A 23,212-nucleotide genomic window follows, 5' to 3' on the forward strand; every position below is an offset into this window, starting at 1 on the left:
GTCTTTAGTGAATGTGACACCTAGGTATTTTACCGTATCAACTACTGCTAGGTCACCTCCAGCTAATTTGTAAGCAAATCCCGTTGATCTTTTAAAGAAATTTACCACTGAACATTTATTATAATTTAGAGTCAATCCCCAGTTAGAACACCATTTAGTAATGCAATCTAAATCCTGCGCTAGAATAAAACGATCCTCATCCCCAGATATCTCCCGATAGATCACCGTGTCATCCGCAAACATCCTAATGTTACTTTTCACTTCGCGGTTCAAATCGTTAACAAAAATCAAGAAAAGTAACGGCCCGATCACACTTCCCTGAGGTACCCCCGACGTGACTCGAACGCTGTCGGAACTAGCGCCATCAAGGACTACCCTCTACCCTCTATTATTTGGTAGCCTACCGTTTAAGATAAGTTTTGAGTCGGCAAAGACTGAGCACCGCTACATTTCTTAACCTCGTTTAGCAAGGCAACCTGACACCTCAAACTACAATCAAAGCTTCCCTTAATTCTTCGTGCTTTTTAACCCCTTTCATACCGTCCCACATACATATTTTTTCCTCCTTTCACGCTTGTCTGATGTTGTTCCTTCCATCACAGTCTTCGGATCCCATCACTAATCCCAGCAATCATCTCTTCTCCTCCACATTTGTTTTCCCTTTCCTCCATTTTACAATTTTTTCAAAAGCCTTATTATTTATAAACACATTATTTGAAATAATAATTATTCATTACAGCAATGCTTTTCATCTCCTTTATCAAACAATGCCAAAGGCGTGAGCATATATTCGATCCTTTAGAACAAGCAATCTTTTTTTATGGATTAGTGTTTGGGGGGGAAACGAGCAGTTTTAAAACAACATAATTTCTTTAGAAATCTCTTCTCTGCGTGCACGTCCATTATCCGAACTTATATTTTAAAATCCGCTGTTCTTGTTATGAATGTCTTGAGAGCAAATTGCATTTTTTTTAAATCAGCTAATGGAATTTGTCATATCTATCTGTATCAAATCAAATTATTATTTCGGTTGATAGGTAATTTTACCGCTGTGCTCTATGAGTTTCGAACATGCACTTAAGTACGAGTTAGCCGTCTCTCATGCACCTCCGGCGGAAACTTGGTCGATCCGGTTTCTGAAGCCAGATCAGTCCCAAGTGCGAATATTTATTTATTTAAGCGACCAACTAATTCTTTTTCAGTTCAGTCTCGTTCTTCCTCTTCCTCACATATGCGTCTGACCCCTAAGTCGACCCAAGGGTGGCGCTAGATCCCCCCTCCCCATGCTAATGCCAGCGTCGTGCGAAGAACAGGGCAAGGGACAACTCGCGCTTCACCTGTTACTGTCATACTCTGAAACTCTCCAGGATCTGTCACCGTCGACACGCCCGCTACCGTTTCAGATAATGAGGTCCGGTTATCTGGTGCGCTCCTATTTGCTCCACGGTAATTGTTCTTGTTATTCACAAATAATTATAATAAGGATCAGAAATAGGATGCTGATTTTGGACGGGATGAAGGGAGGAAGGAGGTATACGGAGATGAAGAGGGACTTCGTTGTAGAGTGGGATGTTTTGGCTAGGAGAGACAGAAGAAATATTTCGTAGTGATGTCCATCCAAAGTCTACCTTCTTCGGTAGATTACCTATAAATTGATATACCGGTTAAAACCCGAAATACGAGTATGATGTTAGTCTAAAGTTTTTATGGACGAGAATACAGTAACTGTCGACGTGTTTCCGATACCTGTTACATTTCATTTTAAACAATTTCTTGCCGATTTTTTTCTTTATTTTTACAGAGGATGTAAAAATTCTTTGGCCAATTGCAATGAACGATGAATGAATGAATCTGTTTTTTCAAAAACCAATGTTTATTTTTTCCGCATTTTTGCGTGAAAATGAGCTATTTATTTTCTGTTATTATTGCGTGAATATTTTGTCGCTTGTACTTTTAGTCGACCGGCGTAGTCCTGTATGCGAAACGTCGTCTGATAACTCAAAGATCCCAGGTACGGGTCACGCCTTGGGCATTGGTGTCATGTAAGCTCTGGTAATTCGACCGTGGGTCACCCTAAGAAGAGATTGAGTAGAGGCTTGTAATGTATCCGGATATTTACCATGATATGTGAATGAATCTTCGGACAGTTCCAGAGTTATGGATAAAATCGCATATGGGAAGCGCAGAACTATTCGATGACCCTCGGCGGTCGAGGGTTGAGACAAACCCCGCCAACGTAAGTTACCTGTATGGTAAGCTATCGGCAAAAAATTAAGCATGTTTGACATTTACGGCACGTATCCCGAAGAGATGTGGCAAATTATTTCCACCTTGACCTAGGCCACGCTTAAATTTGCTATGCGGATCGTTTACGGGCATAACTGTTGATGATGCCGTCTGATGATGATTCGACCGCTGGGTACATTCCTTCGGCTGAGATATCTTGTCTCCTAGTATCGAGATATTGAGTCGTTCGGACGACGGTTCGCTGAAGTTATGGCATCTTTTTTCTGCTGTGGTTTGATTGGTTGCCCGACTTACGGGCGCCGTCCTTTCTTGGATGAAAGGCCGATTCTACATTAACACGAGAGTGCGCAGGCATCCATTTCGATATAAATCGGAGTCTTTACCCTTAAGTTGGTTCCTGGAATTAACCCGGGATAACGTCGGTTCCCTTTGGCTTCCATTGCATCCGCATAATCGGCTAATTCCCAAGTCACCTGTCGGATGAGCTTATGACAGCCGGTGAACGTTAGGAAGTCTTCGCGTGCCAAAGAGTAATTGCAGTGAGTTGGTGCGAAACTTCGGATTAAAACCGGAGAAATCCAAAGGCAAATTCAAATCGTGTCGCATTACTCAGTCTTGTGGTCCATCTCCATCTCATCTTTGTGGTTCTTCGTTGTATGTATGTATGTATATACTGAAAAAATGACGCCTCCGTACAGATGACGGATTCCTTATCTTTGCGTCGGGGTGGCGGTTTCCTCTCAGCTTCTTGTAGCCTGTTTCTCAAAGAAACATGTTTACGAGACCTTCTAATTTGCACATGCGGTTCTGTCGCTAATTGTAATAAGCTCCTCTTCATTGACCGCATCACAGTAGCATGCGAATATGGAATATTGATATTTGTTTGAATAGTGTACTCTAGGAACTCGTAAATCGACTCATAGCTTGGGAGCCACAGACGTCGGAGTCCGGAGCACCACACCTCCCACGCGGGCGGCGTACTCGAATGCAACCCTCGGGCAGGGGACAGGGCGGAAGCCGAGGAGTCAATAAAATCATTAAGGTGAAGGCTGGCCAAGCGGAAGGGATGGGTGACGGAGAGAGCGGGAGTCGGGGTGGGGCAGAGGAAGGTGTGGGGGTGGGTCGTAGTGGGGCGGGAAAGCCGGTTTATTATGTTGAAGCGTATGCCCACGCATACCCAGGTGCCTCGGCCCAGAGTGGGCTTTCATTGAGGAGCTGAGCTGAAGTTGGGGCCACCGGAACCATTTCAGGGGCCCCCTATTCTTTCTGCTGGCATACCTCGAGGGAAGGGAGGGTGGTGGTGGGCCGGGACCCTCTGGTCTCCTCCTACCCGTCCCTTCCGCCCGAGGGCTCGCAGGTGTCTCAATTACGCGTTGTCCCCCTCTCCCCTCCCTCCCTGCTCTTGTGCGTCTGTCGCGCCCTTCAAGGGCCCGCACCCACTTCCCCTCCGTTTAGGGTCACCGAAAGTCGGTGACCAAGTCCGTTCCTCGGAAGAGCGGAAATTTTGAAGGATCTTCTTTCTCTCCACTCTCCCCCGTGCGTGCAGTTCGGACCTCTGTCCCCCTTGCCGCCCCATGCCCCTTTCTCGCCCCTTCCTTCGAGGAGTCCGAGGGATTATCTCCTCCATCCCTCGGCCCGAGTATCGTTGACTTACTGCCTTCCATCGAGACCATCTCGCTCGTCCCTCCTTCCCTCGCTCGCTTACAGCGGCGGGAAATTCCTCGTCCGGAGGCCCCAGTCGACCACTCTCACGGCCTCTCCCTTCCCACCCACCCCATCTCTTCCTCCCCCACCTCCTCGAGCCGTCGGAAGAATTAAGTTTTTTCCTCAGATTACCGGTTGAATTCTTTTCAGCGAGCGTCGACGAGCATCCGTAAAACATGGGCTTGTTTTGTGATTTAAATGATGCGATGCGGAGTAAGCATGAGGGTTGGGGGTAAGAAGAAAGGGGCGAGGAGAAAAGTTTTTAAGGAGCTCAAAATGGCCGCACTTGATCGCTCGTAAGCCGATGGTCGTATTCTCGGGTGCGCTCTCCTCGTCCCCTCCCCCTTCTCACCGTTATTCCCCTCACCCCCTGCTCCTGCCACCCCTTCCGTACACCCGTATTCCTTAACCCCCCCGTCCCCCTCCTCTCTTATGCCTTTTGCCCCTCCTGCTAATACCATTCTCCCTGCCCCCCTGAGTGCTGAGGGCACCTCCTTTGGGTCAATGGGGCCGCCCTCATCGCCTCTTCGCAATGGCCGCTGGACTACCTAGGGGTAGCTCTTTCATGAACTCACCCGCCGGAGGGGTTTCTAGAAAGAATGAAACATCCAAATATGACGTCATGAAGGTGACTTTGTGCCTAAAAGTTAGTTTTCATGCCCGTCTCATGGTAACTATTCGTCGACATACATGTGTGCAAGAGTATCGCAACTAGTGACGGCGATGGACGGCGACTCTTTCTTCCAAAAGTCGAACCGTGGTCTAGGAGTGAAATGGGGTTCATATCGTTTTCTATCAGCATCTAAGTCGGTATTATCTCTGCGGCAATTACAAGTGACAGTATGGAGGGAATAGTTTTTCCGTTGCAGTATCTCACAACTTAAATGTGTAAAAATTGCTTCAATGCAATTCCATTTTACCTCATATCGACTGCAATGGAGGGTGGTGAAGCAATAACACTTTCAATTTCGAACTCTCACGGAAAACGCTACGTTTCTGTGTTGCTAGTTAGTGACGTTGAAGAACGCGGCATGTGTTTAGCCACACCAATTCCACCGTCGACATTATTGTCGTTAAAATGATGACATGAAGTACGTATTGCGATTGGGAATTATTGTAGGCCTAGAGGTAAAATCTAGTGGACTCGTTCAGGCGTAACGAAGGAGCCACCTCAGCAAGTGCGGCGGCATAGAGTGCGATATTCATTTTAATGACTTAATGTGATAAGTGTCGGGTGTCAAGACGTTGGGATATTCGACCGAGACGCTGTATTTTGAGCATTGCACGAACCTAAATGTTAACTTAACGCATTTGCAGTTACTCGACAAGATATGTTTGACACGTGACGAGTGCGCTGCACTCCGTTGACGCAGCTCTGCTAGGATTTCTGGAATTAACGCTCCTATTTTCATTTTTAATTATTGACAAAAACGAAGCAAACTTGACTGCAGATGGACATGGAAACCGATTGGGTTGGTATTGAAAATGTTTGCGTTATTTTTATTTCGCCCAAAGTTGGAATCGTTGGTGTCTGCACACTTTTTTGGTGGATCGCGGGGTATTTGTGTAGATGTAGATGATTCGAGCCTTCATTTTTCCCTCCAACTATTCGAGACAGCAAATAAAGGCCCGACACTAAGACGGAAGTTGGTAAGCCCTGGCGAAAATAAAGAGTTGGTTGTTACAGTGAGGTGCCCGCCAGTGGTAGAAGAGGTGGTCCTGCAAAAGAATTGAGGGATTTCACCCGCCACTGTTAATAATTGCATATTTATTGTAAAACTAACATACGATAGATGCACAATGCAATGTACAATGCACCTTATCATTCCTTCAATTTTTGTAAATTTATTTTCTTTTCCCTCAATAATTCAAGAATTTTTAATAGCCTCCGATGGTAGGTGTTGTTGGGGGTTAGGAATGTGTAAACCGGCCTTATGAGAGTAACCGTTAGTGAAAAACGTATTTATTCGTATTAATGCTTCTGATGCGCTCTCTATTTAGGGAATGTATGTTTTGCCCTTTATGTGGAGGTAACCTTTAGGAATTAGAGCTTCCATAGCATAGAAACTCGGCGACGGGTAAGGCACTGGCAGAGCTTATTTTCCTCTCATTGAGTTTTCTTTCTTGCATTTTAAAGATTTTTCCCGGCGTTGACGTGTGTATCATGTTCATCACTTATGAATCCCTCTGTATCTAATAGTGGTTTTAATATAAGATGCGTGGCTATCGAAGCAGAAGAACGTCTCTCAGCGAGCTCCTAACTCCACCTGAACTTATTTGGACGCTACTTGCTTGCTTCCTATCTGCACCGAAATCCCTGCATGAACCAGTAGAAAAGTTGTCCTGCAGTCTCTTTGTGTTCATGGTATTTATGTGATCATATTTATTTATTTCTATTATCTAATTATTTACCAAGTTCCTAGTAGTGTCTTCGACATCCCGGACGGAAGGTGTGTAGATTCCCTGAATATCTTTGAATTGTTGTCAAAAGTGAAAAGTTATTTATTTATATTTATAGGTAAATATGGTTTTGAAGTAATGTTTTTCCTTTCTGTTACTGGTGAATTTAAAGTGTGTTTTTTATCTTGAGCATTTCGTATGTGTTCGTTCATTTAAGATTTTGTGCATAATATCTTGGGTGTGCTTTATATCAGCGATTTTTTTTTAAAGTTTCAACTAGCCAGGTAGTATTTTATCTTTAATTCTTACCCAGAAGTTAGCGCATTTTATTAGAGTATCTTTTGTAAATCAGGTCGCGCCAAGTGGGCGTTGAACATCCTCTGCCCGCTTGGTATGCACGAAACGGAGGTGTTTCTTAGCTGACGCAGGCGATATGGACGGCAGACGTGCACGAAGTGGTTTAGGTTGATGTTCGTGGCCTACGTGGTCACCAACGACGTTACGGACTGTGGATGCGAGGAAGTGCTCCGTTCCCTGAAATAACTGAGCTCTGAGGTGAAACATGCCAAGAGTGTTTGCCTGGACTTAAAGAGTTTTAGTCTAGCTCCGAGGGAGGATCGTGGATCTTTGGTCTGTAGCCAAGTGGAAGGCATGGACCAGAGGCTTAGTTAATTTTGCTCGGGTATTAAGAACGTCTTTCGTTGACATCAAGTCAACTCTCCAAACAAGTAGGACTCCCCTGAGTCAATCTAGGGTCCATTACTCGTCGGAGGCGGCGAATGAGTCAGGGGATAGGATATTCGTTTTCAGAGATTCCAATGAGCATCATCATAGGAACCCCAACGTATTACGGGTGGAGGGATCACGAATATAATATTAGAGAGATAGACTGCAAGACTAACAGGTTTAAATGGTCATTTTTTCCAAGAACAATAAGAGACCAGACTGCTTGTAATCGAAATCCCCCTGGAGTCAGCTCGACACAATAAGTATTAACCTACAAGGTAGGGACAGCGCATGGCGCTATAAGTATATTTATATATTTTTTTGCAGGTTCCCCGCACCTTTCCACATCCATTTGAAAAACCCTAAACCCCTCATCCCTTACCCTTTCCTCGTGGTTCTGCACCCCTTGCCACACACCTTTTTGGTGGCTCGCAGGGTATTGATGTAGATGTAGATATGTTAATAAACGGATTTATTTCAACTGAAGATAATTAATGCAATTACAGCGTAAACGGAAAAATGAAATGAAAGATAAACACGCAGAATTTACCAACTTACAAACGGAGGTGTTCGGATGAACGTTGCAGACCACGTAAAATGCTTGGGTGTCACCATGGCATTGTATCTTTCATGGGGAAGTCACATCCGCATTATTTTCGGAGAGGCCCTAAAGAACCTAGGATTAAGCAAACGTATACTTGGAAAATGTAGCGATGAGAAAGTGATAGAGACATTCTTTTTTTCTTCAGAAAACCCACGTCGATTATATGGTGAATAATAATAATAAATCCATCTAAAAAAATACTGATTGCAGAATTGAGCTTGGCGCAGAGAAGCTTCCATTTTCGTGGAAAATTCGTGAGAAAAAATGCAGAGAGTATCGCAGTTACTACAAGATCTGGAATGGAATCTATAGATATTTTAAGACTCGAACCTAGATTTAACCTATTGCGATGATATCGACCATGAGGTTTTCCATCCGTCAAAATATAATTCAGTCCATCAATTACACTAGCAGGGCAGGCAATTGTCACACAATAAGAGAGGCTACGGGGAGGAAAAGATTCAGGCATTCTTTTGCCCCGCGAACTATTCGCGACATCAGGGCAAGGGGGAAACAGGAAGATAGAAATTGGTAAGCACTGGGGAAAATAGTTAGAAACATACATAAGTTACATTCTCCCTCTAGTCACCTCATGGCTGGCGTCTTAACGCCCCCCACCACGCCCCCTTGTCCTTGGTGGCGGGGTGTTTTGTTGATAAAGGTGTGCAGCTAATGTATTTGTCAATAGTCCGTCCTGCATGAGTGGAATGCCTTGTGGTTTTTGGTAACTGCGTTGCTAATGAGCCATCCCTTTTTATTTCCTTATTTATCTCCTTTTTGTACTCAGTTGAGTAGTTACTAACCGTATAATATTTATAACATGTGTAGCGTATTTTGCTTAGATGGTGTCCGGTCGCCCCCCTTCCACGCGCCCATTTGGTGGTTCGCGGGGTGCGGTGTATCTGTAAATAGTGGAGTAGAAGTTGAATGGCTGGTAATCTAACCCTCCCTGCCACACATCCTTGCGGCGGCTTGCGGGTTGGAGTGTAGATTCAGAGGTGTGGATTTACATTATAAGTTACGCTGATGCTGAAATGGTTTACACTATTTTATTGTGCTTTTGGGATGGCATTCTTTACGCTATACTTGTGCTTTTATCTTTGCTTTTAAAACTAGCCTGGCCATCTTGCCTTCAGGCCCGCCTTTCCTCAGAAGTGCCGAGCATTCATAGAAAAATTGTATCTAATCATGTAAACACATTGGAAAAGTTAATTTGTTTCAGATATTTATGCTGAAACCAGTTGCACATAATCATAATTCCTTCCCATTCTAATCACCAAACGATTCTACATGAAGCAATATATTTGCTTTTTCCTTCTCATTTATTGAATGGCACTCAGCAAAGAATGTTTTGGAGACAACTGTTTGTTTCACTTGTTAACTCTATGGAGCCTTAGCCCGGGGGTGAACGCAACGCTAGCTGCACTCAAGGTTTGTATGCAGACTGCTTACTCATTTTGATCTTGAGATGGTTCGACCCTCTTTTTGCTCACATAGCTTAATTCGAATTTTGAGTATGTCTTGGAAGCAGGTGATAATATTTCACACTATGCCCGTGATGCTAAATGTATTGACCTTGACCAGGAGCTCGCTATTATATAAGCAACTAGAATCCATAGGGAGGGATCTTAACTTAGTTTTTGATTATTTAAAAATCGCTGAAAAATATACTAATTGAGTTACGTGTACTATTCGCCCCTTTAAGCATCGATCCACTAAAATCAGGCAAGACCTTCTGGTGGATGAGTTGAATGAGCACCGCTATGACGTCCTCAGATGTTCGTGTTCGATAGCAAAGTATTCTTTGAAATCCAGTGAAGAAGAATTTTGACCAAGGTTTGTCCTTCTCGTATGTCACTGCAATCAGCGAACATCATTAGCATTTGCCTTCCCCTACCACCCTACAATTCCTCTAGCTGTCCATTCTTTTTTTTCTGGTAACCTCTACGTTTCCTCATAGACCTTACATCGCATCTGTCATTATCTATCTCTTATCTTACAATATCTCAGTATCTGCTCGTATCTCGTTAATCTCTCTCGTTTTGTCATCTGCAGTATTGATATTCTTATGCATTTCCAGATATGCCTTTTTTGTACATTTTAATATAGTATTTTCCCCGATGGTGAATATATTCCACAAAGAGAAAAATCAAAACAGTATAATCGGCTCTTAATTCTTTGTTAGGTGTTAGCTTTTTTGTTGTCAGTTTGTTTCATGGAATTTGTGTAGGGAGAGGCGGAGAATGTGCGTTGCAGTAAGGAAAACTATGACCAAACTGATCACACGTAAAATAAATAAAAATCTCTAAATTCGGTGTCATTAAGACGCTCGTTATCACATTTCGTACAACTATCCTTTACACAAATGGAATACGTAAAATATAAGGCTCTCCATCCCTGTCCTGTAAATTCACCAGCATACTCAGTTGAAGTGAATAAATGGTTTATTTTCACGTTCGTATCTAAAAAAATACTTTATTTATTCATAAATATTTGGGTATTATAGTGGGAGCTTGATTCTGTGGGTTGATGGCGAAAGCTTTCTTCCGTCTGACATGCACATTATTCTGAATTCATTTGTTGTCGTGCTTGATAATGCATATTTCACCCATCGACATCATCACCGCGTTATCGAACATCCCAAGAAACAAACTTTTCTGGTGACCAATTGAATCGTTGCTGCAATCTTCATCAAAGTATTCTCTTCCTTCGTTCTTCCAATAGTTTCGGTGATGGGGTGGTAGGGTACCAGTTATGTTCAACATGGGAAATAGCGTGTTCCGCGAAGTATTTTCGAAGTAATTGAACGCATAAAAGCGGCCCGCATCTACACTGTATTTGTTAGAAAACAGAAAGGGCGACGTAGTTTAAGCTTTCTCCTTAAATGAGCTGTGAGAGGTAAAAAGAATTAAGTGTGCCTAGAGACACTGGTGTGGCATCATCATTCTCTTATTTTGTTTTGGTCCTCGAACCTTCTGCCTCCCTCGTATGATTTGGAACGTGAATGATTCTTTCGGCGACAGAAGTCCGCCCAAGTGTCCTGTTATCTTTCTCCGTGCCTGTGGGAGATAGAGTGAGTTTGACACGTTGCCTTCCTTACCAAGGGGAGTTCACATCATCCCACGTTTTGTCCTGAGCACACCCGAAGCACCCGCCTCAGAGTTTTCGTGATAAATTTTGGATCCCCTTCATCGAACGGTTAATTAATTCCCTAATTTTTACACACCATGGTGGATATTCACCATTCAATCGATATCTCTCCCTCGTTGATTTTGTCGCCGGTCTTCGGAAGGATTTCGACATCGCTCTCACGCGCACGTGTCATCGGTCGCGGGGGTGTCCGGGTAGGGGGTCGTGTGAGTTTGGGGAGGGAGCCTTGCTAGGTTGCGAACGACAGCCCCTCCCCCCTCGGGACACCCGTCTGTCGCGCTTCCCCCCCTCCTTCGTCCCCCATTTGACCTCCTTCCCTCCCTGTCCGACCCCCGCTCCCCCCTGCAGCCTCGACCTTCGGCGAAATGCATTTCTTCTTCCTCCACCTCTCTCTCACGCTCTCATGCCGTCTTCCGCTCGCCCTAGCACGTCTTCGTTGCACTAAGGCCGCCCCCCTCTCTTCTTCCTTTTAGTCGGCCCTGTGTTCGGGCCTGTTGCCGGGCGATGTGGGGGCCCCGAGCCCCTCGGCGGCCTTGGGGCCCTCGGTCTGGGACTCGGATTCGGGCCCGCCTACCGCCTCGCCGCCGCCGCCTCTCCCGCAGCCGCTGCCGCCATCGCCAAAGGCCAAAGGTGCCTTCTGTTCGACCAAGGTAGGCGCAGGCCCCTCTCGGATCGCCATAAGTGATTAACAATAAAAAGACAGTCCCCTCTTGACCCTACCCTTACCCTCGGCCCCATGTTGTCCCCCCGATGAGGCGGCTTTCGCGCGACCGCGTCCTCGTGCACGGTTTTGCTCGCCATCCTTAAAGTTCGCATGCCATCTCAATGTCCGTAATGAAAGAAAGGTCCCCTCTCCAAGGGCCCCTTGTAAGCCTTCGCGTTTCAGGGTCCCAAAGCGATGCCCCGGATTGCATTTCCTCGTGAGAGAGTGCTTCTTCGCGGAAACCATTAGCCCTCCGTGGTAATGTGTGCCCACTTAATGTCGGTATTGTAAGCAATTCCATCGAGCTGATTTTGTTCGTGTTCATTTTTCTCTTCTTGAGCCGATAGGTTCTAATAGATGCAGCAGGAAGAGTACCTACAGCCGTGGGTATTGGGTTGTTTTCCAGTGGCATTCCCGTCTGAGATCGGGTGTCGCATGATGAGCACTTCACGTGCAGAAGGCCTTTTCGTTGATATGGGTGCTGAAGTGTTGGCTACGTGGAGGTCTGTGATGAAGTGTGTTTGCCGGGTTTCTCCCTCGACCGCATTAATCTCTCGTCCGCGGCGGCGCGATCGACCCCCTACCGTTACGCGACGTCCATGCCGACAAACTCTCACCGCTCTTGAGTAGTAAGCGTCACCCAAGGTCGCCTCATATCCAGACGACAGAAAACCGTGGGTGCGTACTGGCGGACAACGGCTGCACCGCAGGCCGCCATGCTCTCTCCTCCCCGAGCCAGATGAAGAGCGCGTTGTGCTAACCGAAGGAGTCCTCTCCGATTGTCTCGTCCGAAGGCATCGGTTAGATTATTCAGGAGGTGGTACGGCGGTGAAGGTAGAAGAAGTCCCGGAATGAGAGTGGCCCTCCGGTTGCCGCCGTCCGCTTGGCGGAATCTCGGTCCGCACATTTTAGGACGCTGCCGCGCCGGTGGCAGGAATTATGCTAATTCACCTCCCCGTCGGCTGCCTTTCTCCGGGTGTCACGATATTTAAGGCCAATGGTCTCGGCCTCCCTCACACTCCTCCGCCACCACCACCCTCCCAGCCTCCCCCACCCCCCAAACCGCTCGCCGGGACGCTGGCCAGTTCCCCCTTTCTCCATTACCATACCCGCTCCACCCCCGCCTCGCCCCCTCCAGGCCCCGCCCCACCCCCCATGCACGTGTCGTTTCCTTGTTTCCGGCGATGCCTGCTGGGTCGTGGATTTTGTTTTTATCGGCGGGCGGCGGCTTTTAGTGGTTCCCCGCGTGCGGGGAGAAACTAGCTCTCCCCGTGCGGTTTCCCCTCTCCGGACGCGCCCCGTCTGGACTCGTCTCTCTCCTTCTCCTCGGGAATGTTTTGTTTTATTGTTCTTTTGGTGCGGGATGTCTGCCCTCTGTAAGCGTGCGTATTACGGATTCAGGTGGGCTTCGAAAAATTAGACATTTTCCTGTTTTTTTTCTGTTTCTCCTCCTGTTTGTTTGGTTGACGAGAAATGAGAGACCGTGCCGTTCAACTGGCGGGCTTGCGCTTACCACGTCAACCCTGTCTGCGTGCTAGTTCGTAGTCGCCCTGAACACTACACGCAAGGAATTCTTACTTGCTCTATCGGGTAATGAAAATGTCCATAGGCCACCTACGCTATCAATTAGTGATAAACTACCCAAAAGAGTTTTCCCCCTTCATTATGTAGTAATTTCGAAGAATAGAGTAGTTATTGCAATTAGATCTCGACAATCGCTCTGAAAAATCCCGTTTGAAATGTATGAACGAGCTGGAAATTAAATGTGTGGCTATAGCAGTTCTCTTTGTGTTAGGTTCTTTCGAAAATGCTTTACTGGGAAACTGTTTGAGACTTTAGAATATCAGGCGATGCTGAGATGTAAACTCATTTTCTACATGTAGAACCCGTATTAAAATTTATTATTTAAAGCATTCAAAGAATATCATGTATGCAAGCTGTTCTGTAGACATAAAAATGTAATTTTAATGTTTTGTGTTGGTTGAATGTCAGTAATTGTAAGTAATTTTTTAGTTATAAAGTAACCAATGTACTAATTTTATTCGTGTAAAATGTTTCATTTTTTTATTGAAATGTTGTCTTGATAGCCCATAGATTTAAGTGAAGGACAATGCAACCCAAACACCTGATGTGAACTGTTGTTACTTAATGCAGAATGTATCTTTTAGAATGATAAACTTTTATTTATATCAAAGGAATAATTAAAGAAGTATATGCCTGCACATTGATTCTTAACAGTATTTTTAACTGGTATGCTTTAAGGTTACTTCTTACTGAGTGGGCCAGTTGATCATAGATAACAAATTAATTATATGACTATAGGTGTCAACAAACACCGATGGTCATTTTGAGTTGACGATCTTTATAATTTATTAATAGCTATTGGAGCCTCGTCATTATTCTTCTCCGTCATCCTCATATTGTCCATCAGTGAAATGGGTTCGTATTTCTTCCATAATGCGTCGCAGCCCCCAGCATGAAATTCAGTTTTCTTAATGCCGTCATCTTCTTTTATTGAGAGACAGGCTAAAGATTATATGTAATACTATAAGAGATTTTTCGATATTTAGATGCAACTTCCATCTCCTAGTGCCTTTTTTTAAAATAATGAGCCTGTTTTCCACAGTGAAGACACTGAATGGATGCGGCGATAACGTCTTTGTGGCGAAAGAGAATTCAAGAGAGGTGATCTTTCTGCGATAGATCGTGGAAAACTGGAATCCGATGACTGGCCGTTACTTTTAAAGCAACTTACATGCTAATATACGATCGTAAATATATTTGGGGCACTGTTTAAAAAAATGGCAATCATGGTCATTTTGTCAAAGGTGTAGGGCAAAGATTAAAATATTATTGAATCCTTTGGTTCTGATATTCCCCAATGATGGGAACAGTCTGAAACGTTCTAGTCCTTTCCTGTTTAAGGAATATCAGTGGAGCCTCTCAGGCTCGCTCGGAAACCATAGGCCCCTGGGGGGCATAAGGTTTCGTTCCAGGTGAGCATTGTCGTCACCAATACAGCATCCTCTTCCATGCACGTGGAAGCCATCCCCGTAGCTATGAAATGTTTTTGTCCATGTAATTCTGTAGTGCCAGACATTACAGGAATAATTACGTTAGCGAAATTCTAAGTGCATATTTACATTACATATTTGCATTATTTACATACTGACATTTGCTTAGCATTACTCTCCGCATCACTTTTAACTCACCTATTCCTCAGTGCCTCCTCCATCCTGCTCCTTTATAATCTGCTTAACTTCATGTATGCCTCTTTGGGAATTGCTATTCTTACTTTTATTTCACTGTCACTTTTCTAGTTAGCATCCTCTATGTAGGACATTCAACTTATCCGACTCTCCGATTTTCATCTCCTTGGTTTTATTTGAATTGAGTGTACAAATAAAGTAATTACAAGTTGGTCTCAATCGATCATAAGTAGACAAATACTGTCATGTGTTCCAGCATCAACGTTAAAAATTTGGTGGAGAATAACATTGTAAATTTGATTTTTCTTAACAAAGGTACTTGATAGTTTTCACAATACCAGATCCAACTGTAATTTCATGGTTAAAGATGTGGGAAACAATGTATTTACATGGATACCAACCATGAACGGAATATGAAGTTCATTAATAACATTTGCGTTCATCTGGATGGGGAATTAACCACTTGTCCGCCACGCAATGGTACTTAGAAATGAATAAGTAAATGATGTAATGCAAACGATAGGATGCCTAGTACCTAAAAGTTTTTAGGCGCCGAACAAAACATAGCCATGATAGATCAATGACCTTTTAGGACGTTCCTTACGGCTGGTGGCCGAGCACCCCGTGCCACACGCCCCCAGGTTGCGGAATGTAGGTGCAGACGTGGCCGCGCGGGGAGCTTGCTCGCTCGCCCCATAGCACCTGCTCGCGGCCGTGGCGGAGTGACGGAATGCGTCGCGTGTCGCCACATGATTTGCGGCTGAGGGGTTGGATTTGGGCCAAGTGATGCGCGCGGCCGGGTCCGCGTGGGGAATACCGTCAGTGGCGGCAGCACAGGCCCCCGCACAGTGGCTGGCTCTTCCCCCCCCCCGCCCACTGGGGATGGGCCGATCTCCGCGTCCTCCCGAACCCGCCCTCTTCGCCCTATGGAACCCCTCCCCCGCCCCTAATCTGCGACCGGCAGTTGTCACGGATTACGCTGCAGGAAGAATTGCAATGAGCCTCATCTGCATAGGGTAACGAGGGCTCAGACATCTGCCGCTCTCGCCTTGCCGGCGTTTGGGAGAGTTGGGTCGGGGTGTGGGGTGCGGATGGGGGTATTTGCACACGCCGGCCTTCCCCCCTCCCGCACGCTGAACACCCCACACCCGCGTGTTCCGCCCACAGTCGCCCTCCTACCTTCCCTCGTCCCCTCTCTTTCTCTCGTCCCCCCCCTTGTGCCCCAAGGAGGGGCCGAGTCTCCCCCTACCCCTACTCTCCCACTCCACCACCCCAAATGACTGCCCCACGTGCGATTTCATGGTAACGGTCGAAAACTTAGTGGATTTCAGGATGCTGCCTTTTGGTCCCTTATCTCTTCTTATCATTTTGTCGATATCTCGCCGCTGTGTTGTGCAAATGTCATGTACCCGCCGCCACACACCAGGGGGAGTTGATGGCTCCTCACCCTTCAGGAAGCGAGCCGGTGTATGTTATTTTGGGCCTTCTCTTTGTTTTGCATTCATAAACGGTGGTCTCGACTAGAATTTTGTCGAGCCGTCTCCTTCTTTATTTCGCCTCATTTTTTTCTTCCTCCTATACCGCGAGCTTTGCCTGACCATCCTATGAGATACCAAAATTTAGAATTAGGCATTTCTTTACTGAGGAACACCTCAATATTTTACGCGTCTACCCGCGATGGTTTGGACTGTTTTCCGATAATATTTATTTAAGGGAAGATGTGGAATCGTTCTGATACTTCTGACAGTGTTATGAATGGCAAAAATGTATTTTGTTTGCCGAATGGTACATCAGATTTCTAAGTTTTTTTAGCGGACCAACAAGTATTAGTTAGAATAAAAAGGAAATGGTAAAGTACTTTTAAGTACCCTAACCTGCTTGATTCAGGTTTATACAAGCAAAATAGTAGTGTTCGAACTATTAGTAGTCACTGTTAAAGAAAGGTCGACTTTATATCTATCCTTGGCGACAATATGCTGAATTGGATAGAGTTAGTTGCCTATAAATATCTTGCGAGCTCGTTTGATTGTAGTTTCTGTATCTTCAATAAGGTCATCTACGGTGACCATCATGAAACGAGTACATTTGTTGCGGTCATTTTTCGCCTTGATTGGGCTGAGAGTTAAAACTGAATGATATGTGTATTCGTTAACACTTTTTGTAGTCATCTGCACATTTTATCTATGGAAAAATGGCTATTCGGAATTTTGCTGTGCCGCACTCAGGATTATCTCCGGTGTTTCGTCCTGGTTTGACGAAATCTTGTATATTTTATTTTTTCATTCGCACACTTGCATTACTTACAATTTTTATTTGTACTTACTTAGACAGCTGGAGAGTTATTATGTTGATAATCGATACGATCTGAGCGCTATAATCTGTAAAAGAAAACAGTGTGTCTTAAATTTTGCTTTGAGCTTTTGCGTTCTCCGAAGGCAAAGTCACCATGTATACATTGTTATAAGACATTTAACATTCCAATCTGGGCGGGGTTCCAATACTTTTTGATAAGGTTGGTAGACGACTGCAGTACCCACCCCACCCAACAAAGGCCGGCAAGATTGGTTTATACAAAAAGGTGCCCAGGGAAACAATCGCCCTTCGATTCGAAAACGTTCTAGAGAGCAAGGATCAATTTAAAAGTTCAGAGGAGATAAGGCATCCAGGATTTAAAAAAGTCATGTCAATCAACATCGTCTTGTGTATACGTGGGTCATTCCATGTCACCTTGGGTAGAATGCATTGTACTATCTGCGACACTTGGCAAAAAGTGTAGGTCTTAAATACATTCTGGGCCAACTAATCTCGCTTTGCATTTGCATTGCTATTTTGTATATGGATATTTTATTATGAATTTCTTGTCGAAGGATAGTTTAATGGATGTGTTGTGTATTCCACGTTTATCTCCTGATAAAAAAACTGGGATTCAGTAGCATTCAAAATTTCGAGGCTTTTCATAAACCTGGGCAGTACATTGGAAACATTTGTTGAAGTAACAGCATTCTGCGTTATTTAGAATAGTCTTTTACTTATCCACGTTCGCGAATATCTTCAGTTCGACGGCAGAAGGTACGAGGGATTTTCTGTTGCCGTGTCCCGACATTGGTTGCCCTGCGTCGGTGAGCCCACCCGCAGTGGAACGCATTTACGAATACTCTGCGCTATGGAGTTATTGCTTAATTTCCATCGTTCCTGACATTGCACCGTAAAGTTCTTATTTTTTATAAAACTCCATTGTGATGCAGACACAAATTTATAACGAGGGGCACCTATAGTGCGAAGAGAAAATTTCAAATTACGTTCTTAAAAATATAGCTTCGTATTTTAATCGAAATATGTCCTTTTCATTATATTAACATTGATGGCTTTTTTTCCCTTCTGGGCCATCGCGTCGTTAGGAACATCTTTTTCGTCGCGTTATACTCGGCCGGCGTTGGAGGAGGAGGGTTTATTTTTTCGTCTGAGATCTGGCGAGGGTCGGGTGAAGACGTGAAGAGGGAGAGAAGGGATTGAATAGGAGAGGGTGAGCGGGAGGGGGCTACGAGAGCAGGGAGTTGAAAAAGGGGAGGGGGGAGGGCCAATAAAACAGGCGAGGTGGGGAAGGAGGGTTGGACGTCGAGTGCCTTCTCTGGCGAGGTGCGAAAAGTGGGGGAAGGAGCGATAGTGGGAGGGAGGGATTTTGAGGCGGGGGAGAATCCGTGCCCTTCTCCCTCTCCTTGCATAGGTGGTGGGGTCATTTGCCGCGCGCGGAAGGAAGCTCTCCGTTGGTGAAGGCGACGACGAACGGAGAGAGAGGCAAGCGAGATCGGGCCAAGGGAAGCGAGCAGGCTTTCCGACGCGAACACAAAGGAGCTGTTGCTTTGAGCACTCCCTTTGGGCAAACTGGGAGTCTCCTCGAATGTTCACCACGTTACTCGCTATGTTGTTACCTCATACTTCTTTAGAAATTGAATACTTGCAAAGTTTTGAAATGTTTTTATTTTACGTTATTGGTGAAATACTTTGGCTAAATTAGACGAGCGTGGCCCCGAATTGTTTTACACCTTTTTCCCTTTGATAAAGAATTTCCATGGGAAAGATAATTTTGTATTCAATAAGGAAAGGGGAAGAATGAGGAGTTAAGCTGTACGATAGTTGGTAATAGTGCGATAGTTAGGTTTGTTGTAATACCTGTATTTCTTGATATGAAAATAAGATAAATAAAAATGTGATGTTTAAGTGCCTATGGTAGAAATTTCGTTGCATGAAGTATGCGTGTCGAGGGTCTCTCTTTTATGGCGATAAGAAAATTTCATATCGCGTTCGTGAAAATGTATGTTATGCAATGCAACCATAAAGTTGTCGTTTTTATGATATTGATATCGGTATTATTTTTTTATTTAGTGGTCGAACGTATAGTCCAGGAAGTTCCAAATGCTTCAATGAAATTGCTATTTTCAGATGCTGATTTCAACGACTTGATCCTGTCCCGTCAATTTGTTACCCGCGGAGATGAAGATAAATGGTGGAGCATACGATTTTATAAATTTTTACCCCTCCAGCCCTCTCTGGTCTTGAGGAGAATATGCCAGGATAAGTCTTTTAAAAATTTGCAACACATTTCAGTCAAATTTTGACGTCGAAAGGATATTCAAGTGTTGAAACTAAATCTGTTTACGAGATGACCCATGTGAATCGAAATACTTGTGCTATGCCCCGGAACTAATAGATTAAAATACTCTCTCATCCACCTCGGGGTTGGTGATGATATCCTAAGCAGAATTGACATTAATAAAGTGAGGCGTCACTTCGTGGAAACCATTGATATCCGTGGTTTGAACGTAGTATGGGGAATCGGGAAAAATCTGGAATTTATCCTCCATTTCTTTAAACATTTGGGTAAATAGCTGTAGATTTTGGCCCAAATTTTGAATATAATATCGAAAATGGAAGACCATGTTCCTTTTACTTTTTGGGACCAATTCACCACCTGTGAGCCATCACGCGTGCCGGCCTTTCCAAAATCCAAAACCATAGCCGGGCCGAAGTTGGTGATGCTATTGCCAGCGATGAGAAATGTCTCCCTAGAAGTACCGAAATAGGTTCCAAGCACTGAGGGGAAAAATGGAATGACTGCATTAGTCAGGAATCTAATCTAGATAATTAGTAGCCACCCTTTTAATGAAAAGAACTTCGTTCGTTTACCCAAAATAGAAATTACAGCACGAAACGTTTTGATGCATGATGGCATCCTGATGTTCTGAAGCTCATGCGCACACAAGGGTGTGTGGGTGAGAGCAGCAGCTCTGTATAGTCTTCAGCAAAGTAAGTCTTGCGAAAGCCAGATGAATTAGTAGGAAAATCAACAAGTTCTGTTCTATTGTGGATGAGAATTAGAATTTTACAGTGTAATATTTGTGATAGATTATTTTATCATGGTTGTCTACCGTTGTAGGTAGGTTTTGGATGGACATAAACTTAACACCCCTACTTTCTTTTAGCTTCGCCTAACAGGGCAAAATCAGACATCTTCTGCTACAATAAACCCTTCTTCAAATCTGCACATTTTCTACTTATCTGCATTCCGTCCAGGAAGCCTATTCTTTTCCTCCCCCTAACTCGCTAGCATAACGTCCTCCCCTCCATCGCAGTTTTCAACCTTCCATCGTCAATCAAAATTTTCTTTATCCACTTTCCCAGCCTCCTTGTAACCATCTCTTCTAACTCTCTCCCCCCATCTGATCCCTCTCCTCCTTCATTCCTAGTTCCTTTTCGTCCATTTTACCTTTTCCATCCTTCCCCACATTCACATCCCAAAAGCCACCAGCCGACACTCAAGATCTTGCTTCATCGACCAAGTTTCCGCTCCGTACACAACGGCGCTCCATATAAAAGTTTTTCTAATCTTTTCTTGAAATTCTTACTCAATGTCCCTATCATCAAATCCTTCCTTTTCGCACTCGTAAAAGCTTTTTGCCGAAAGCAATTCTTCTAATGCCCCTAACATTTTGCCCATCTTGTCAAAAAACCCTTCCTTGATGGGTAAACTGTGTGATACTTAGAGTATCCAGCCTGGTTACACCCATACGGGTTATTTTGAATAATTTATCCATCCATTATATTATTTTTATACGGTGTAACCTAATTTTGATGCTTAAAGAGCGAAATTTGCCGTGCTAAATAAACATATTGTGGAATTACCGAGTACGTTCGTTGTGTGACGACAGGCCAATCGTCTTATTTATTTTTTCTCCTTTAGTGCGACCTCATGAAATGAATTATTTACCTGTTCCAATTAGATGGTCAATCTTTATTCGGTGTCCCGACACCCCAGGCCTCCCGCTGACAACTTGAGGGATACGACGTGGATTAAGAAGGTAGGGAGTGAAAGACCACGTAGCGACTGCCCGTGGAAACGAAACGCTTAGACCAGCACTCAACGGAGATTTTTCCAATTAGGACGCCCCGCGCCGCCATTACTTCCCACAATTTCCGCGGGGGGACCCTTTTTTTAAGTAGCGGGGAACCCTCTCTCTCTCCCCCCCCCAGGCGACCGAGTCATTGCCCCTAATCGCCCCACCCCCGTCCCTCCGCAGCTCCTCCTCGTCCACCCCTTCCCATTACGGCGACCTTTCTGCCTATTCCTTCCTCCTCGACCCCCCCCCCCCTGGGCCCATCCCCGGGGCCGAAAAAGTCGTCCCTGACCCCCTCCCTCCCTCGCATTTGTACCCCTGGGAGGTGGGAGTATGGACGATCTCGTCCGTTGAGACGCCCGCTCGCGCGCGCACCCCCCTCCTGAATTGTTGTCCTCTCTCTCCAAGGAGGAGAGACCCTCTCAAGAGGAGGCGCTCTATTCCCGCGTAATGGCCCCAAGGGCCTCAACCCGTATTCCCCCCCACCGCCAAACCTCCTCCGAAACCCATAAGAATTGTCATCTTTTATCTCTTCACCCGCCCTCCTCCGCAAAAACTCCTTCATCGCGCGGCCCCCGCGACTACCCTCCCATAGTCGGTCCCTCCCCTCATCCCACCCACTCACCCCGCCGGGAAACAAAGCTAACTACCCCCTCCCGTTCCCGCTCCCTCAGTCTCCCTTCCTCCCTCGCTCCCCTTCGCCAGATTGGCAAAAAAATGCATGACATTTGGGAGGAGGGGGAGTGCTGGAGGAGGTAGGGGCCGGGGAGGTGCGAGGGGGTGTTGCGATGCGGGAGGAGGGGAGGAAGGGTCGGGAGCGGGAGGGGGGTCGGAACGTATTGAAGCTCCTTTCTCGGCTTTATCAGTGTCGAGTCGTTATTACGGGGACTCGTGTGCCGTACAGCAAACGGAGAAGAGGTAGCCTTTTATCTGAAACTAACATAATTAAAGTACAAGCGGCGTAATTTCACTTAATTAAATTCCCTTCTTTTCGGGACGATATGAACTTTTTCCACCCAATGAACATTAAAACTCGGCGTTTAATTTCATCAGGATCTAAGAGAGATTTGACCATAAAAAGAAGTCGAGAAGTGGCGGTGGGGGGGTTAAGGGGGCCGCGTGCGCTCCTCCCCCCGTTTGGTGGGACGTGGAGCGGAAGAAGGGAGCCGCCGTACCCTGTGCACCCGCCCCCTTCTTCTGTTTCTCTCGTCCCCGCTCCTTCGCCCTCACCGAACCCCTCACTCCTCCTCAGTCTGGACGCCCCCCCTTCATGCTCTCTACGACTACGACTGTGGGTCGTCATCCTCTCCCACCGATCTGGGCGTGACGGTCGTATGTCTCCCGAAGTTTTGCTCCCCGTTGCATTGGTGGATACTTCAGGTGGGCGGCATTGTCCCGTGAAATATTTCGATTTGGGAACCTTTCGTTGTCATGGAAGGACCTCGTCAGTAGTTGTTTTTCTTGAGACAAAGCCCGAAGGAACTTTAAAAGGTATTCGCGATGGGGATCGCGTAGAAATTCATGTGACTAAAAAGCAATTGATGTTGCTTTAAGGAAAGTGCTATCTTGGATGGGTAACATTTTATCCTTGAAACCGCTTTTAATCCCCAGTAGCCGTCTAAATGGGGATTTGCTAATGAAAGCTCTTGTGCGTGCTCAGATACGCATTAAGGTGTTTATTTCGGTCTCAATCCTCTAATTGTATTAATTGTGGTATTTTAATTGCGATTGTTGTGTGCATTTCGGTCATTGAGGAGACATTGTAGATTTGGGACATTTTGGATAACAAGAACGAATTATATAAATTAATTGCGCTAATAGGGAAATTCGATCAGCGGCATTCAGATGCACCGTGTGCAAATGTTGAACCACCTTAACCCTTAAAAGAAATCTTTTCATCAAAGGTGGCTAGTATAGGCTGTAGCTCTGTTTAACTATGCTGTTTCTGAATCTTGGAAGTGTTTCTGCATTAATACCTTTTTTTTAAGAACTCTGTTGACGCATACTGCGGGATACCTTTTTTCCATTACGTAGCGGTGATTTTGAAATGGTATATTATGGCTAACCCCGCAGCATC

General features: G+C 45.2%; 1 protein-coding gene across 1 annotated transcript in view; it reads left to right on the forward strand.

The window, feature by feature from the left end:
* Window positions 1-23,212, forward strand: part of LOC139695609 (E3 ubiquitin-protein ligase RNF220-like) — a 367,414-nt gene that overhangs the window by 111,437 nt on the left and 232,765 nt on the right. The window contains exon 3 of the mRNA XM_071594410.1: window positions 11,305-11,481. Coding sequence (XP_071450511.1) covers window positions 11,305-11,481 — 177 coding nt within the window. The remainder of the gene's footprint in view (window positions 1-11,304; window positions 11,482-23,212) is intronic.

The sequence above is a fragment of the Hetaerina americana genome, unplaced genomic scaffold (assembly GCF_022747635.1).
Source record: "Hetaerina americana unplaced genomic scaffold, ioHetAmer1.1.p SCAF_60, whole genome shotgun sequence".
In the NCBI taxonomy this organism is placed as follows: domain Eukaryota; kingdom Metazoa; phylum Arthropoda; class Insecta; order Odonata; family Calopterygidae; genus Hetaerina; species Hetaerina americana.